Below are 19,171 nucleotides of genomic sequence, written 5' to 3' on the forward strand. Positions count from 1 at the left end.
AATCACAAAAAAAATAAATAAGAATCAAGCCCTTAGAGAACGTCACGTCACCATTATCATATCCAACTTTATTATTATATATAGATTTGATCAAATATAATAATAAATAATAGTAATTCTTTTCTATGGTTCAAAAAATAGATCCAAATAAAATATTTAAGAAGTACATAAGAGAATAGAGATATTTTCTTTTACTTACTATTAAGATTTTTTTTTTCATTATACTGAGCACAAAATCAGTGGGCTACGGCGCTAAAATTTCAAAAACGGTGTGCTTGGACTACAGGATATGTCATATATGTAATAAATATCTCAATACGATAATTTTTCATAACAAATTTAATATAATACTCTCTCCGTTTACTTTTAATTGTCATAATTTCCTTTTTTAGAGTTAAATTATAAGAACTTTGACTAATATTTTTACAATGTATTTTTTCATTATATTGATATGCAAAAAAAATACAATTTATAGTACTTTTCGTATAGTTTTTAAATATCTATTTTTTTTGTTTAAAATATCAGATTAATGTTTTCTAATTTAAATTTGAAAATTAGTCAAATTGACTTTCGAAAAACGTAATATGACAAATAAAAGTAAACAAATGGATTAATAACAACAACAATTATAATAATAAAATATTCAATTATATATATGCAATATTTTACGGATAATAAGGTGAAAAGGAAAAAAAAAAATAGCATGAAAAAGTAGTGTCATGCACCGCCGATTGGCCGCTTCATAGCTAAACGATCTCTAATCATTTCGCCGACTTCGGCATTGGGAGAATAAGTTTTTTCTCAAACCCTAACACACAGTATTCTCTTTTTGATTCACTCCTATTTTTCAATTTTATCGGATCGATCTTTATACTGGTAACAAATTTTGTAATTTTTCAGCTTAATTATAGTACTTGTGAAACTATATAGCAATTTGAATAATCATAATTTAGAATATAGTGGATTTGTCTGCATAACTATGGAAATTTACTTCCATAAAAGTTATTCTTGCAATATGTAATCATTTCTTGTGTAAACAAACCAATTCTGTTGAAATTCTCTGTTTTTGTAGCATTTCTACACTAGATAAAAGGATTATGATACAAAAGAAGGATTAAGTTTGTGTATTTATCCATTTTTCTCCAGTGTATGTGCTTAACAACTCTGTGTATTTACTGTCTTGTGTGATGTATGTGTGTATCAAGTTTGTGTATTTTCTATATTATATATGAGCATTTATTTACTAAGAGGTTAAATTTATAGTGTTAATTCTGGATGTAAATATGTTTATTGTATGGCTTCCATATGCAGGTCAAGATGGGAATATATTTGAGTAGTCCCAAAACTGAAAAAGTGTCAGAGGATGGTGAGAATGACAGACTAAGATATGGCTTGTCATCAATGCAAGGATGGCGTGCAACCATGGAAGATGCTGTAAGTGCATGCATGTGTGCTTCTGTAATCTTTAAACTTCCGTTCGATTTGTTGCAAGATGATTCCTATGCCTTTCATATCGTCATATTCATCCCTTTCAGTCATCGTGCTTTGCCAATTTATTATTTATCTGACATGATGGCGACTCCCAAGTAGCTTTGGCTTCATTTTATTACTCAGTGTCCTAAATTGCTGATTTGATATTTTATGTAGCATGCAGTTTATCCGAGTTTGGACACTTCTGCTTCCTTCTTTGGTGTTTATGATGGCCATGGAGGTAAGCATCTTACACTTCTGATACAGGACTTTATAACTGTCTTTTGCCAACAATGCTGGTCTTTGTTTGAGTATGCATATTAGGTGGCACTTGATATTTGATACTTATGTTTTTAACTCTCGTTCTTTCTCTTTTGGCAACATATGAGCTTTTGGTTTCCATGTTGTTACTTTGACCAAAGTTTTTTCTTGAAGATAATGTTTAGTTCTCTTTTCTACTTCGCTGAAACTTTGAGATCTGGTAATGTTTTAGTTACAGATATGACGAAATTGAGGAACTTCTATCTTTTGACTGCATGTGTCATGTATAGTTGCTTTACATCTTTTTTTCTTTTCCACTTTTCCCTGCATTGAAGTAGGAAGTCACTTTAATGGTTTGTTAAATTTGTTTCCTTGTTGTATTGTAAACATATAATTACATTAGTAGTAGGGCGCAATTGCTTATAGAAATCTCATCTTATCAATGTCATCCAAAACTGGGAAAAGAATATGACCATGTGTGTAAGGGTATTTCAAAGAAGTAAAAAGAAAAGGATAAGAAATTTAAACTTCAGTATCTTTTTATCCTTCACTTTCTCCTCGGAAGTTGGATGTCCTCTCTTTCCATGGTTCTTAAATATCTTAAGAGGGGGTTATTGTCGATTTTTTAACGGCTCTTCAGTTGCCGTATCTTGTCCAAGGACAGTGGTTATATCGTTTTACATTTTCAGTTGCTCAATTCCATTTACTTTCTGTGATCTGCCTTCCCGTTATACATCATGAACCTCTTGTGGAGAACAATCTTTAGCTTGTCATTCTTTCTCCCTCCAAGAGGTCCCCAGCTCCAACAAAGTTATAAAAACATAAAATTGGACATGGATGATAATGCTGTGTAATAGTTACATCTAGCATGTTCATGCTATTCCAAATGAATCAGAACTTTACATGAACGTTCTTCTTATCATAAACTTGACGTTGATTAGAGTGAAGTGTTTTCCCATAGCAACTTGTCCTCAGGCCATTTCCTGGTGTTGAATGCCTTCACCATTATTTCCTATAGTGGACCAGTTCTTATTACTAACTTCTGTTAACTTTATTCACCCAAAAATAGTCCGTTAGGTTTTGTGTCGAAATCCGCACATGCTCTTCTCTCGATGGAGAAAGTTCTCATTAAAGTGAGTCATTTCTTCCTTTTGTTTCAGATAGCTATCGAGTGACTTTTGAAGTATTTCTGTGCAATTTACTGAATGTAATTTTATTGTCTTCTTTTTTATCACTTTCAGTATTGACTTTGAAATCCAAATGAAGTATTATCTATATAGATATTGAGTGTCAACTTTGATTATTTTGAAACAGATTTCTTATTAAGTCGGATATGTTAAGTTCCTTTCCAATTGCAATAATGTCAGTAATCTTAAACTCTCAAATAAGTTTTGAGAGGATAGGGTCTCAATTTGACATGTCTCCGTTCTCTTTCCTCATTTTCTTTTTGGTTGTTTCAGTATGTCCCAAAGCTCTGTATCCATCACAGAAATCTATGTCAGCTGCAAATAGTAGTAGTTTGAGGTCCCTTTCACATTTCTTGCTGCAGCTACAATTTTTTTTTTCTTCAGTGAGTCTTCATAGGCCATGTCTTCCACAGTCCTCTGCAGATTATCATTTTCTTGAACAGGGTCCCTGTCAGGTTATTCTCAATAATTCTTGGTTCTTTCCTTGCATCCAGTTGAGAAACAGCTCAAATTTATGACACAAAATTTTAGATTAATTTTGAGGCAATGAGATCAGGAAATTCTGCGTCTCCTCAAGAGGATGCAGAATAGTAAAAAAGTTAGGAAGATGGCAAAACATCATTAGCTCAATTACAAAAAGACTAAACTAGTACTAGGGAGCTAACAAAGCTCAAAAAGTTCTCAGGGGAATCTATTGGTGAAAGATGCCAACTAACAGATACAAAAAACATCTAGCCCTAAGGGAGTGATTTGGAGTTGATAAACCTTCAAAACATCTGTTGTTCCACTATGACCATACACAGCAAAAGATACTAGCAGGTACCAAAAAAAAGATTGGCTTGAATGCTTGATGGCCTTATCAACTCTCCAATTGCAACTGCAGTCAAAGGCCTCTTTGGTTCTATGTGTCTTTACCTAATTAATACCAAATATAGACAAAAACATATTCCATAAGTCAGCAGTGACTGTATAATGTACAGATAGATGGTTGTTTGACTCAAGGTTCTGTTGGCTCATGTAACATCTATTGGCAATCTGAAATTTTCTTTTCTTAAGGTCATCTTGAGTGAGGCAGGCTTCATGAAGGGCTGTCCAGCTGAAGCATATGATCTTTGTTGGGAGCTTAGTCTCATATCAACTTCCATGACCAGTTATCAAGTTCTTCATTAGGACCATATGAGTTTGCATAGCCTGCTTTCGTTGAGTATTTACCATCCGAGTCTGCGCCAGCTTTACTTGTCTACTTCCTGGATATTTATCACCTGGCCTTCTAGCCTAGAAAGTAGGGGGATCACTTGCAATATATGATTACTTCCTTCAAACAATACTGCTGGATTTCAAAAAAATTTCATCTCCTCATAATTGCAACCTTGTTGAGGGAACAGTTTCCAGTTCCATTCCATTGTTTACTTTATTAAGTAGCTTGCTGTAGTCACATTTTGCTTAGACCCCATATTAACACTTACTAAGGTCTTCCATTTTGTAGGCGATGAAGTTTCTAAATTTTGTGCCAAGTTTCTTCACCAAGAGGTTCTTAATCATGAAGCATACTCAGCTGGGGATATACACACTTCTATTCGGCATGCTTTTCTCAGGTCGCCTCAGTCCTAGTCTTTTCAAATTTAATTTCACTTTTCGTCTTGTGCCGCAATGCATTCATTGACCTAGTCTACACAAGGAAGCAGGAAGGTGTCATTCTCGTGTGATTTTCGTGTTCTCATCAGCCAGAGATTCTGAGAAAGGACAATTGCATATTCAAGTAACTAACCTTTTTAATCTAAGAAAGTATGAGGCATGTTGGGATGGGCTTATATTTTTGTACTTCTATGAGATTTCTTCCGATTAATGATGATGATTAAACTGTCTCCTTGACCAAAATTGAGCATTTTCATTGCTAATAAGGTTTCTAGCATTAGTGTCCCTTTGAGTCCTCCAGATATTGCATGTTAACAATTAGCTGTTTTATTTTTGCACTTGTTAAAACATTTTCTTTTCCACGTTTTTCTTGAGCCGGGGGTTTGTCGGGAACAACCTCTCTACCCTAAAAAGGCAGGGCAGTCTGCTTACACCCCACCCTCCCCAGACACCACAATGTGGGATCATACTGGGTGGGTTGTTGTCGTTAAACAACTAGCTGTTGATCTTGAACTTTTCTACCATAATTTTTCAATATGAGAGTGTTAATGTGGAAATTTATTGTGGCTTTTACTGGAAAAGGGGTTTTCCACGGTATTATCATAGTTTTTTTCAGTGTTATGAGCTTCTTGTCTCTATGTTTATGAGTCTGACCTTATGTATAATTCTCCATTCAGAATGGATGAGATGATGTGTGGCCAAACAGGTCAGAGAGAATTGGCCGCTTTGATGGCAGAAAAGGACCAAGCTAAGGACATGATAGAGGGTTTGATATCTCCTCCCAAATATGGTGAATCCAAGGGGCAAACAGATGGTGGGTCTTCAGAGGAGGTATCTGTCCCGACCTTTATTTTTTGTGTCGACCTATAGCTACAAGTACAAGGTGCATTACACTTGTTTGTTGCTATACACACATTTTTTCTTCTATTAATGAATTTTAGGGTCCTATTCGTCGAAAATAAATTGAAGACTGACGTCAAAATTTTGGAAGAACTTTTCATTTTTTGAGTACTTCAATTTGTAATTTCCTGCATCTTACTCCAGGTTGCCATGCCATAGCATGTCTAAGAGGTATTTGGATTGGCATATTTTAAGTAGCTTTTGGTTTTTAAGTTTTTTTTTGAAGGTGTTTGGGAAAGACAAAAAGAGATTTGAAGCACCTATCTTTAGATAAAAAAAGTACAAAAATAAGCTAAAAGCCAAGAGTTCGGTAAGACCAACTTATGGGTTTTAGCTTTTAGCTTATAGGCTACTTTAAAAAAGCCAATCCAAACACCCCCTAAGTCAGTCATCATGTTCTATTATGAATGTGATTGTATGGAATCATCTAAAAGGGCATAACTGGTCATGACGTTGAAGATTTAGTTGCAAGGCTTTTCTTTTCTTTATCTGCATCTAATATTTGTGAATCGCCGGTTTCCTCTCATGATTATCGTGGTCTGGCCATGGATGTTGTGGAGTATTCTGGCGGTGGTTCTAGGTGGATCTTTTGATGGGAAATATAGTGTTTAAGTTGAAGGATAAGAGAAGAAAAGGCTTGTAGCGAAGGAAGCAAGCCTGACACATGGTCACCCGAGGAGAGGGGAACACAGTTGTGCTCAAAATGTTATCTATGTGGGAAGGATTCAGAAAGTATTTACCATGTATTCCTACATTTTGAGGTAACAGACAGTTACAACAATTTTTTTAAAGCATGAAAGAGATCAAATGCGTCATGCCAAGGACTACTGGAGAACTATTAAAATTCTGGAACAACATGGGAGGGACTGTGGGGCAGAAGACATGGTGGAATGCAATTGCTTCAAGTATCTGGTGGACGATAGGAACAATTTTTTTAAAGCATGAAAGAGATCAAATGCGTCATGCCAATGGCTACTGGAGAACTATTAAAATTCTGGAACAACATGGGAGGGACTGTGAGGCAGAAGACATGGTGGAATGCAATTGCTTCAAGTAACTCTATCCAGAAATTTAAGATGAACTGCCTTTTTTACTTTTCATTTTTGAAGTAAAGAAGAACTCTTATGAGATGTAGTTTCCCTGTTAGATATTATTGGATCCTTGAAATGAAGGATGTATACTTTTGCTTGTTTTGAACTTTTAAATTTGGCTTCCAGTATAGTCTTTGTGCTGAAGATTTATAATACTGTTACCTTTCTCAAAAAATAAAGGAGGAGAAGAAAATGGAGGGCCGGTTGGTGAAGCTTTTCTTCAGTGATGGAGGAAGAAGATGAAGATGTATGCTGTAAAATTGTTGTTTCCTGATGAGAGATCTGACGGTCAGTAGTGAGGAGGAGAATGGAGCAGTTCTGGTTTTTTTCCTCTTGGAGTTCAAGAAGATAGTTTATGGTGAGTAGAGAGGAGAGCTATGGTGGAGGAAGATAAGATGGTATGAAGAGCATGCCTGACACAAGAAGTTTTGAAGAATAAAGGGGCCATCATAGTTTTCAGGTGTTTCTTGTGCAAAGAGACAGATAAAACCAATAGCCATCTGTTTTTACACTGCACATTCACAACACCACTTTGGTCCTTATCCTCAATATCAACAGAGACAAGTTAGGCTATGCCTCTGAGCATACTACAGATTGCTTAGCTGCTGGATGAAAAGAGGAGGTAGCAAAAACCAAATGAAGTGGTGGAGAATTATTCCACAATGCATTGGTGGACAGTTTGGAGAGAAAGAAATGGGAGATGTTTTATAGAAACAATTCCATTCATAAAGTTAAATGGAATTGTATAGGATCTTTCTATTTTTGGTGTAAAGAAGAAGGTTTAGAGGATCTAGATCATTTTGTAGATTTATCAAGATCCCAGTATCTTCTTTTCTCTTTGTTTTTTCTGTATCTAACACTTTTTGATGGTGTACAACATGTCCTTAATGCTGAGGAATACACATTTACCCCTTTGAACAATTTTTGTGTAGTAGGGATTTTGTGAAAAGAAGTTTCAAAGCTATTTTAGTACAAGCTGGGGGGAGGGGATAAATATATATCAATCCTAAAATTATTGTCCATTGAAATAGTGTAACGACAACATTTTTAGGCTAAATTATATGTTTGGACAAAAAATTGAGTTGAACTTGATGAAGACTATGTGAAGTTGAAAAAAAGTTGTAAAAGTTCTGTCATGACTCAAGTTCATAGCACGTATTGTCCACATTGGGCCTAGGCAAAGATGAATTTGTCTTTTGGGCTATGCCACATCGATCCCCAAAAGAGTGTGTATCATGTGAACTTGAGCTATACCTTATAAAACATTTCACTTTCCTCCACCATTTTGATCTGGAAAGATGTCATATGCACCTCATCTTTTGAAGCTTGCCAGTCCTGCCCTTATCAACCAATCCTTTGTTGGGGGCATCACATATACTTCCCTTAGGGACTCAACATACTTCTTAAGGTTTGCCCACACTATCGTATTGACAAAGGACATGCTTTGAATACTATATATGTCACAATCCAAGTCCATGACATGTATTGTTCGCTTTGAGACATTGCCAGCACAGATGGTCCGTCAGGCTACGCTACATCGAACCCCAAAAGTATGCGTACCATGTGAACTTGAGTCATGTCTTCACTGGCCCCCTCCCTTATTCTGACGTCGAACATGGCACCTCAATTCAAAAGCTTGCTAGCCTAAAAACCTGTCGGTCCTACTTGACCTGGCCTCATCAACCCACCTTCATTAGGGGCATCACATATACCCTTCTGAGGGACTCAGCAAGGATGCTGAGGTTTGCCATCATTGTACTGAGGGAGTACAAGCTTTGATACCAGATTTTTCATGAACCAAGTCCATAACACGTAATGGCTGTTTTAGGCTTAGGTCCGCACAAATTTGGCTTGCAGGCTACGCTACATCGAGCCTCAAAAGTACACGTACCATGTGAACTAGAAATATGCCTTATAAAGCTCTTCACTTTCTTCTCTCATTCTATTGTGAGATTCGCTTAAGGTGTCATGTGTACCTCAACTTTAGAAGCTTGCTAGCCTAGAAGCCTAATAGTCCTGCTTGACCCGCCCTTCGTCAGGGGCATCACAAGTTCAAGTTTTGTTTTGATAGGAACTCTTCTTAAAAAAAGTTTGTAAAAATGATGTTATGAATGGAAGTTGAATATTAGATAATTTTCACTTGAAATACACTTTCAGATCATTATTTCAACTTAATATAATATTGCACTTGAAGTTTAAACACACAACACAAATTTCATGGCTAAATGTCAACTTCCAAAAAGTTGAATTAATTATCTACAAGTGAAAGGGGCATCAGAAAGCACATGATAGACTTTGGGTTGAAATATTTTTCAAGGTGAGATGGTACAACCAAATGTTGAATGGTATGTTGGCACGGAGGGAATAGTGAAATAGATGGTACAACCAAACGCTGAATGATACTTTTTGCGTGAGGGAATAGTGAAACAAAGTGTTCTCCTATCAAAATCATGTTTTCCTGAACATTGTTTTACATGAACAAGGTTTTTTCCCTTTATAGAAAAGAGAAGGAATTTTGAGAATGTACTCACTAACTTGGCTCTGATGCTGTGTAGAAAAGAGGAAGAGAAAAGAGAATTGTACCTATTGGTCCTAAATAGTTTGTAAACATGTTCTAAAGGCATACAACAAAGTCCCAAGGGACATTATATGGAGATGCTTGGAGTCGAGAGGCGTACTTGTGGCTTACATTAGAGTGATTAAGGTTATGTACTATTGATCCAAGACCCGAGTAAGAATTGTGGGGGGAACTCGGAACACTTCTCAGTAATGATGGTGTTGCATCAGGGATCCAAGAAAGCGGGAAGATAGATGATGATGTTACACATTGTATTAGAACAACGTAGAAGGAATTGAAGCTCGCATCTGGTGATCTATGTAGTACTAGTGTGTCGCCAATATTTAGAGGAAAGTAAGTTCTACAAAGTAGTTGTTAGACCAACTATTTTGTATGGAGCAAAGTGTTGGCCAGTCAAGTATAAGGATACTTTGATGGATGTGTGGCTATATCATGAGCAATAAGATTAGAAATGAAGATATTTAGAGCAAGGTGAAAATGGTCTCTGTGGTGGATAAGATTAGGAAAGCAAGACTAAGATGGTTCAGTCATGTGAAGATGAGCACAAATGACCCAGTGAAGAAGTGAAGAGGTGCAAGAGGTTGATAGTGATAGGCCTAAGGAGAGTTAGAAGTAGATCGAAGAAGAATTGGGGAGAGGTGAATAGATAGGAGATGGTATATCTTCAACTCATCGAGGACATGACCCTAGATAGGAGAGCATGGTGATCAAGGATTAGGGTAAAAGATTAGCAGGTAGTTGAGCGATTCCTCTCTTTCCGCTTGGAGTACCTTAGTTGCTCCCTCTTCTCCTTTTTAGTATTATCATTATTATTTCAGGTTTATCTTTTTCATCAATTATATCACTATTGTTGTTCTTTTTCTTTGGTTATCTTACTATTTTTGCTACTAATATTTCTCTTTTTTTTTTTTTTGGTTTGTAATTGCATCAGAGCTTCTCTCACCTTGTATTTTTTAAACCTATTTTCAAGTTTTTTCTTTGAGCTGAGGGTGTATCGAAATCATCCACTCTCTACCTCACAAGGTAGGGGTGAAGTTTGTGTACTCCTTGTGGGATCACACTGTGTTTGTCGTTGATTTTTCTGAAAATGCTATACAATGACAGGAATTGAATCTTCTATGTGATTCATAATTAGTTCTTTGACAAGCACCTTTCCCCCCCTCCCCCCACCCCATAGGTGAATGTTATTTGATCTTTTGGTTAATCTAGTATCAATTCCCATTAAATATCGTAATATCTTTATCATTCTAGCAGCATGAACGGAGGTTATTCTACTCTTGCCATTGTCTGACTTCTGTTGAACATTGTACTGAACCATGTTGGTTCATAATTGGGATTGAAGTACTCTAGATTAAAGGAAATCTATTTCCAATCATTTTAAATTCTTGTGCTCGTTTCAAATCCCAACCCCCTACAAATGACGTGATATATTTGCAATAAAAGAAAGTAGAGAAAAAGAAAACATTCAGAAAGAATGAGAAACAAAAGTGTTGAGAATATCTTCAGGTATATTATTTTCAAGTCTTTTTATTCTCAGAGGTGTAAGGTATATTTATCCAAAAATAAAGGGTATAAGACTCACGAAGAGGTTACAGAAAGTATTGTGAACTCCTAGTTTTGCAGTGGTCTGATTACTCCAATAGACTGCTCATAGTTATAAATATTGAGATTCTAAAAATTTATTTTCTAACTATTTTTAAGAGAATCGATATACTGGAGTTCAATTTTTTAACATTTTGCTTCTTTTTTTTTCCAATGTAGGGGGCTAACTCTGATTACCGTGGGCCATCTGCAGGAAGCACAGCTTGTGTAGCAATCATTCAGAATGTTCAACTTCTTGTAGCAAATGCTGGTGATTCTCGCTGTGTCTTATCTCGGAAGGGTCAGGTACCATTTATTTTTGAAGCAGTAAAGTGTTCTGGTCCAGGATTTTTTTTATGATAATGACAAAGAAATAGTATTAGATAAAGGATTAGCATCAAGCAAGTGCAAAAACTGAAGTTACAAATTGTGCAATCTTCAATCATGTCTGACAAAATATCTACATCCTGTACTAAGGTCAACTTGCACCAAAAAAATGCAAAGAAATAGTTCTAAGCTTAAGGCTAAGAATGGATCTATTGTTGCCTTAATGAATCTTGTTGTTCCTTTCTGTCTGTACATTCCACTAAATAGCATGGGGTATGGTATCCCAAATTTTCTGTGACTTTCTGTTGAGTCCGGCCTTGTTCCAGCATGAGAGAAACTCAGTAGTGGAGTTTGGCATTGTCCAGTGTTTGCCAAGAATGTTAAAAAAGAAGCACCACAGTTGAGAAGTGGTCTTGCAGTGAAGGAAGAGGTGATTCACGTCTTCAGATTGGTTTTCACAAAGGGTTAATCTGCCACAAATCTGAAAACCTCTTTTCTGAAGGTTGTTTCGGGTAAGGCAGGCTTCCCTTGCAACTAACCAGGAGAAATATGAGACCATCTGGAGGGGCATTGTTATGCCAGATTTTCTTCCAGGACCATGCCTCGATGCAGTCTTGAGATGTCAACAGGCACTAGCAAGATTTCACAGAAAAAGACCCCTTTCTGACCTTTCCATACATTGGAATCCAGTTTCTGATTATCTATCTAGGGAGATGTTGATGAGCAATGTAAGCAGATCACAAGTTCTTTCCACTTCCCAATCGTTTAAATTCCCTATGGGAAATAAATTCCAGCCCTGTTCAGATAGAAAGTCAGCATTATGGAGGGAGGAAATGCTGTAGCTGTCCTGAAAAAGTTCTTTGAGAGGTGTTGGCCTGACCATGCGTCCTCCCTAAATCTGATTTTTCTACCCATGCCAAGTGAGAAACCAGAATTTTCCATGAATTATGGTCATAAGAGCGAATATGTTTCCAGGTTCCTGTTCCATGCGTGCGTTTGGCTCTTTGGTGAACCAAGAATTTCTCAAAGAGAACTTTTCGATGAATAATCTTCTCCATAAGGCATTTTCCTCCTTGTTGAATCTCCAATGCTGTTTTAACAAGACCTCTGTCATGGCATTTCAAGTTCTTGATCCCAAGACCCCCCTTCTTTCTGTTCTTGGAAACTTTATCCCACTTGACAAGACAAAAGGAGTTGTTAGCATCAAGGAAACTATTGATAAGGGTAATTCCCCCCCCACAAGGATAAATACTGTGGCTTTTAATTTGCCAATTTGTATTAGGAACCTGATTGACTGGGAAAATTGAGCTTTTTGAATAATTGATGTGAAGATCAGAGACGGCCTTGAAAGCATTAAAAATTAGCCGTAGAATCATCATTTGGTGCTCCACGGTATCGCCAAAAAGCAATGTATCATCAGCATACAGAATATGTGAGATATTAACCTCTAAATATGCCGGAAAACCAGAAATCTAGTTTAATTCAGTAGTCCTGTAAATCATAAAAAAGGAGAGAGAGGATCTCCCTATCTTAATCCTCGTTGTGTAAGAAGGAAACCATGAGGTGTGTCATAGATAAAATGAACTTCACAGAAGAGATACAGAACCTGATCCAATTGTTCCATTTAGGACCAAGACCTATTCGGCTCAATAGATTCAGTAAGAAGTTCCAATTTACATGGTCAAAAGCTTTTTCAATATCCAATTTACAAATAATACCCGGGCTTCCCAGTTTTCAGTCTCGAAAACACAGGGAAGAACTGATTGTTTTATGGTGCTGAAGTGATCATTCCATTCGGTAGTGAAAAGAAATCTGTCAATCTTTGAAACCACTGTGCCAGAAAAGTTTCTGGTCCAAGTTTAACTTTCCCCAAATAAAGGAGGAGACAATCGAATCAAGCCTTTTATGATGATGGAGAAATCAATCATCCCCCGCCTATAAGTACAACTGTGCTTTTTTTTCACTCGGTACCTGGTAGTGTTAAAATTCCCCAATAACCCAAGGTCCCTCCAAAAAGCCCCTGGCAGACGCTAACTCGAGCAATAGAAAATTCCGGGCCAGTCTTTTTGTGGAGCATAAACTCCTGTCAGGTTCCAAGAGAAGTTGTCTATCAAATTAGACAGAGAAATGGAGATGGAGTGAAGACCTTTGAGAGCTATATTTCCCCTCGAGATTCCCTATCCTACAGTATAATAATACCCTCAGAGCTGAATGTTACATAACCTGCCCATCTACCAAAGAGTAATTTCCCAGCCAACTAGGAGACCAAACCTCAATTTGTTTCTTGAAGGGAAAGATATATCAATTTCCGCTTGAGTAGGAGGGTTTTGATGAGGTTTGTGAAATCATTCAACCCTCATAACATTCCATTATAGTATTTTAAGGTTCATTTATGAGAAGAAGAAAGTGAGAACTTCCCCTGACCCCTTGGTGACCTGCTCACAAATTTTAGACTGAATACCAGATTCTTGACCTCACTTGCAAATTTTGGACGTGGAGAGGAGGGATCTTTTGCAGAAGAAAACTTTCTGCATGAAACCTTTCTTTCTCAAGGTTTTGCAGAAACTCCATATTCTCTTTTTCTGCCCCAAGATATTTAATTCCCAGCAATTTGCAGGTCTTTGGTGTGTCTTCGTATCCAAGAGGAAAATTTTCTTTCATCAAAATGTTGTGGTCTGGGAATGTTAAAGTGATTTTGCATCATTGTACATGATGCATGTCTTTCTTCTAAGTAGGCACAGTTGTATTAAGAACAAAAAATGTTATGCAGGCATATGATATGTCTAGGGACCATAAGCCTGACCTTCAACCTGAAAAGGAAAGGATTAGAAATGCTGGTGGATATGTTCGGTGTGGACGGGTCAACGGGACTTTAAACATGTCAAGAGCAATCGGTATTTGAAAAATATTGCATTTTCTCAAATATACAATAAATAGCGAGTTTCCTTTTTCCGCTTGTGTTATTCCCGGTCTGACCAATTTGATAATTTCAGGAGACATGGAGCTGAAACAGAACAAATCATTGCCTGCTGAAAAACAAATAGTGACTGCTAATCCTGATATCTGCACTGTAAGTAAATTCAATGGCTTACGAATCTGTATAAATATGTAATGTGTGGAGGAAGATTTTCTACAGTATATTTTGTGTGTACAGTGAGTTGAAAGGTCGTTTCTAAAGAAATGTCTTTTTTTGGAGCATTATTGCTTTTCTTAAATTATTAACTGATCAGAATTGAGAATTTATGTGTTCCTTTCTAGCTGAGGATATGATTTGTGTATTTAACATTTTTTTTTCGAATTTTTCTCAAACCAGGTTGAGCTTTGCAATGATGATGATTTCCTTGTTCTAGCTTGTGATGGCATATGGTAAGAATATTGTATCATTTAATTTTATCTTCCCAGTTTGGTCAACTGTATTTGAAACCATCAGTCGATGATTTTTAGGGGAATACCAGCTTATGTTTCTTCAAGAGTTGTTAGATTGCTGGGATTAGAGTACTTGAATTTGCATACTGTTTGCTAGTAGGTTGACAAGATCCACGAGGAAAAATATTGGTATGGGTTTTTATTGGTCTTTTTGAAGTTAAATGGTTGTTTCCATACCAAAAGAGGAAAAATGATGGAGTCAACCAGGGAAGGTGGAACTTGCATCTTTTCAGTGTAGTTAGAAACTCTCTGCCACATGGTTATTTTCTTGTACTTAGGTCTTCAGTTTACGTTAGATGTGAGTACCTTTTCGAGGCCTGTTTGCACCCCCTTTTTTTGTTATTACTTATATCATAACACTAGAATTTCATATATGTATTTCTTGTGCATTAGGGATTGCATGTCAAGCCAAGAAGTCGTGGACTTTGTCGGGAAACAGTTAAAACATGTGAGTCTTTAATTACTTTGTTCGCTGTTAAAATCATTCTTTTCAGTTTGTAAAAATCAATGGTGTCACTATTTGTGCAGGAAAAAAGGCTCTCGACTGTTTGTGAGACAGTGATGGATAAATGTTTGGCCCCAGCCACGGGTGGAGAAGGATGCGACAACATGACCATGATCTTGGTACAATTCAAGAAACCTTCCACGATCTCCACAGTGATCAAGGAGCAACCACTGGCCTCTAATCAATATTCTGAGTGTAACGGAAGCACAGTAACATCTAACGATATGCCATAGTAGGATCTCACTATAATGATAATGCAGCTAAAAAATCCTGAAACCAATGGCAACACTTATCATCTCCTATACAGGAAGAGTCATGCTGTCGCTGTAAGCTTTTGAAGTTTTGATAGATAAAAGGGTAGCGTTTTAGATAATATCTGAAGATCTGTTCTGTATAGGTTCAAATAGGCCAATAATGTACACGGGACAAAAATGTTTTCAGTTTAGTGGAATTGATGAGTGTAGTATTTTCCCTGTTGTAGAGAGAAGAACCATTAGTTGAAATACTTAAATGTGGATTTTGATTGTTTGCTCTACGGAGAACGCCAATGCACAGTAAGATATCATGCTGTTTTTACAATAACTTTTGTACTGGGAAGTGAGTTGTGTCTTTTGTTCCAATTAACTACGAACTCTTTTGGTATGGAGATTGTAATTTGGTCATGTCAAATCTAACTAGCACATAGGCTTCTTACATCTACTAACTGATTCATCTGATTGAATTGTTTTGTAGGACTAAATTCGTTTTTCTTATAAGCTTTACTCTTTAGTGAATAGTTAAATCATCCTATAAAGACTAGATCATCCCTATTCTGGAATTGTAGTTGTCCCATATTCTTGGATACAGGTCTATTTGTAGACAAAACATCATTATATGTGTGTGACAAAATTCTCGTACAATGAGAAGGGATTGTTACTAATAAAGATTACGTGCCTAGTGGTAGGATTAATTAGATTTAATTTGGTCTGCTACTTTTAGTGTCATCATGAAAATAAAATTGGTGAGTTTTGAGTAGTAGTAATAGAGTAGACCATTTACTTTAGGAGGCAAGGTGATTGAGGCGTGGTTTTCTTTACACATGAGGCGTGCTGCTACATACTCGATTTTCTCATCTTATTTTGTTGTTGTCTCTCCACATGATGTCTAATATCTGTCCCCATAGTAATCCGAATTAGCATCACAAAGTCCTACTTTGGGGCCGTGGCATTTTTGAATGAAGTCTAACCGAACTGAATTAGCACTTCTCAGATCAGGCTAGGCTTCTCTAGCTCTAGATGCTCTAGCGATTGGCACACAGAAATAATTGCTCGGGTTACGGTCGTGATATCTACACTAAATTGTGCTTTAGGCCCATCTAGTGTGCTTCTTTCACAACATGCTATAATATTAGATTCAAGCTCAAGTTAAGGATGGATGAATACTTACTACTCCACTCCGTTTCAGTATTAAAATGGACTTTGCTTTAAACTCACGGTGTATACATGGCTATCATCAATCATGAGCAGTGGATGCACGTACATACTTATAAAGTAATATACTACATATGGTTAATGAACTTTATACAATAATAATGTACGTACATACTTGCAATAAGTGATGCACAATATTGTGAATGAGTAGGACTCAACCATGCATACTCTGCATCTACTAATAAAATTCTTTTCTGGAAACAAATAAATCGTTAGTGCGTGCAACAATATTCATATTTCTTTTAATTCAATATTAATATCTTGGATCCTCTCTATTTAGACTTTTTTTTCTCTAAAATTGTGTCTGCTCAAACAAATTGGGTAGTTGGTTAGAGTTATGCATGTATTAGTAATATAAAAATCAGTTATGGATGAATCTATGTATTATTTTATGCAGATATTAATTAGTTATTTATGTGTTAGTTATATATGTATTAGTTATTTCACTTTCTATCATGCATAAACTAATACATAGATTCTCTCATAACTTATACATGTTTTAGTTATGCGCGTTTCTAAATTGTCAACCTAACATCATATTAATTTTAATATAAATAACTTATTTCCTATCTACCTACCAAACATCATATAAGTTATACAAAACTTAATATATAAAGAACTTATTTCTTATTCACCTACCAAATAACGACATAAAAGAATGAATTTAACTAACAATAGTATCTTCCATTATGAAATTTGTTAGCCACCGTTATACCATAAAACTTTTGGCTAACGTAAAAAGAAAGAAAAAAAATTGTACACCATAGATAGGAGGTGTATGTAAAAGTGAATGATAATTGTTACCTAATAAATATGTACAATCTATAATGATGGTTTATCCAACTTTTTACCTTTGGATTCCTTTATATAAAGGTTGCCATCTAGCCTTTATTTTTAAGGTTAATAAGTAGTAGCAAATTAAAAACAGGACTTAGCTCTGGTCAATTACATGGCTCTTCATGTATTCTTCCTTATCGTCACCACCACCATCGTTGCCACGACCGTCTCCGCCACTGATCACATTGTCGGAGCCAACAAAGGTTGGAATCCCGGCATCAACTACACCATTTGGAGCAACAACCAAACCTTCTACGTTGGTGACTTTATTTGTACGACGTTCTGTTCATATTATCTGTCTTTTATAATTTTACCTAGATAGTTAATAGCATGCTTATAATTTTAGATGGTCTAAATTACCTTTTTATCTTTCCTTAAACGTCTCACTACTTAATACTCCCCAAGTTAGAAGGTAATGGTATGTTTTTTTTTGGGAAAAGACTTAAATTTGCGATCGAACTTTGAGGAAAGACACATTTATGTCATCTGTTAAAAGTTTGATTCATCTATGCCATTTGCGTTTGAGAAAAAGTTCATTCATGTCATTATTTGTTAACTGAAAAAATGACATATATTAGCCAAACTTTTAACGGATGGCATAAATGAGCTTTTTCTGAAAGTTTGGTGACATATTTGAGCCTTTTACCTTTAAAAATGATTTAATTATGACATGACCGAATTATACTAACTGACTACATGTAAAAATTATTTTTTGCACAATCGAAATTGTTTTCAGTTAACAAATGACATGGATGAGCCTTTTTCAAACACATAAATGATATAAATGAACCAAAGTTCTAATGGATAACATAGATAAACCTTTTCTCAAAGTTTGATTTTATATTTGAGCATTTTCCCTTTTTTTATTTAAAGAAATAGTACTACTCTATTTGTCTCAATCCAAGAAAATGGCATACTTTCTTATTTAGAAGTAAGCTTCTCATTTTATCATTAATGAGATGATTTACAAATGCATTTGGTGGCAGCATTTAGGTATCAAAAGGCACAACACAATGTGTTACAAGTGGACAAAGTAGGATACAATAATTGCACAATAGAAGGTGCACTAGGGAATTGGAGTAGTGGAAAAGACTTCATTTTACTTGACAAGTCCAAGAGGTACTACTTCATTTGTGGCATTGGTGGATGCTCTAATGGCATGAAGGTATCTGTTCTTGTTCACTCTATTTCACCTCCTCCTAGGTCAGACGTCGTCTCCGCGGTGCATTCTTCCGAAAAATCTGCTGCTCCGGTGACATTTCGTGGTAATTTTGGGTCGATATTGGTGTTCGTTGGATTATCAATGACCATATGTATGTTGCAGGATTTAATGAGTTTCGGCTAAAAATGTTAAGTAGTTGGATTTTGAAATTGTTTGTTTAAGTCACTAGTACTATTGTGTAATTGTTACTTCGAAATTTGTTTTCAGTTTGAAATATATCTACTGTTATTTTTTCTTTAATTCATGTCCATTTAATAGGCACTCCATTTGTCTTGTTATCGATCTTCTTCTTTTTTTAGCACTCTGAGACTTATTTAAGCATTGTGTCCAAGCTTTTAAAACAGGAGTCTTGCGGTTTCAAAAAGAATGATCTATTTTTTTTTAATCTGTTTAACAAAAATGACAATTTTTTTTTGGTAACACTTTAATTTCAGCTTTCCACGTGGTATGTTTAAGACCACAAGATTAAAGGATATTTTGATAGTATATTTGACATAACTTTAATTTAGAACCACAATATTGAAATGTCTTCTTTATTTTCTTAAACTTTATGTCAAGTCGAACTAAGTTATTTTTTTTAAACAGGAAGTAAAATGTATTAGTTTGATGAAAAAGAACAAAGGATTAGTGAGGTCATTGTATGGTGGTTGACTAATAAGGTTTCCTAGTATGGTTTCTGGCA

At 35.8% G+C, this 19,171-nt stretch overlaps 2 protein-coding genes across 3 annotated transcripts; both read left to right on the plus strand.

The window, feature by feature from the left end:
* Nucleotides 1-800: 800 nt before the first annotated feature.
* On the plus strand, nucleotides 801-15,541 carry LOC125830421 (probable protein phosphatase 2C 60). 2 transcript variants are annotated; one of them, XM_049509614.1, is made up of 10 exons: nucleotides 801-1,434; nucleotides 1,648-1,711; nucleotides 4,405-4,513; nucleotides 5,231-5,384; nucleotides 10,884-11,009; nucleotides 13,801-13,924; nucleotides 14,024-14,100; nucleotides 14,344-14,396; nucleotides 14,850-14,904; nucleotides 14,985-15,541. In XM_049509614.1, the coding sequence occupies exons 1-10, from the start codon at nucleotides 1,306-1,308 to the stop codon at nucleotides 15,192-15,194; spliced, it is 1,101 nt and encodes a 366-aa protein (XP_049365571.1). In that variant the 5' UTR covers nucleotides 801-1,305; the 3' UTR covers nucleotides 15,195-15,541. The 2 variants fall into 2 exon arrangements, with proteins under 2 accessions (XP_049365571.1, XP_049365572.1); XM_049509615.1 differs by lacking the exons at nucleotides 14,850-14,904; nucleotides 14,985-15,541 and adding an exon at nucleotides 14,475-14,721.
* A 1,797-nt stretch (nucleotides 15,542-17,338) lies between these two features.
* LOC125830440 (lamin-like protein) lies at nucleotides 17,339-18,722 on the plus strand. Its single transcript, XM_049509636.1, has 2 exons — nucleotides 17,339-17,539; nucleotides 18,254-18,722. The coding sequence occupies exons 1-2, from the start codon at nucleotides 17,380-17,382 to the stop codon at nucleotides 18,610-18,612; spliced, it is 519 nt and encodes a 172-aa protein (XP_049365593.1). The 5' UTR covers nucleotides 17,339-17,379; the 3' UTR covers nucleotides 18,613-18,722.
* The last annotated feature ends 449 nt before the right edge of the window (nucleotides 18,723-19,171 follow it).

The sequence above is a fragment of the Solanum verrucosum genome, unplaced genomic scaffold (genome assembly GCF_900185275.1).
Source record: "Solanum verrucosum unplaced genomic scaffold, falcon-dt-bn FXZP01000228.1, whole genome shotgun sequence".
NCBI lineage: Eukaryota > Viridiplantae > Streptophyta > Magnoliopsida > Solanales > Solanaceae > Solanum > Solanum verrucosum.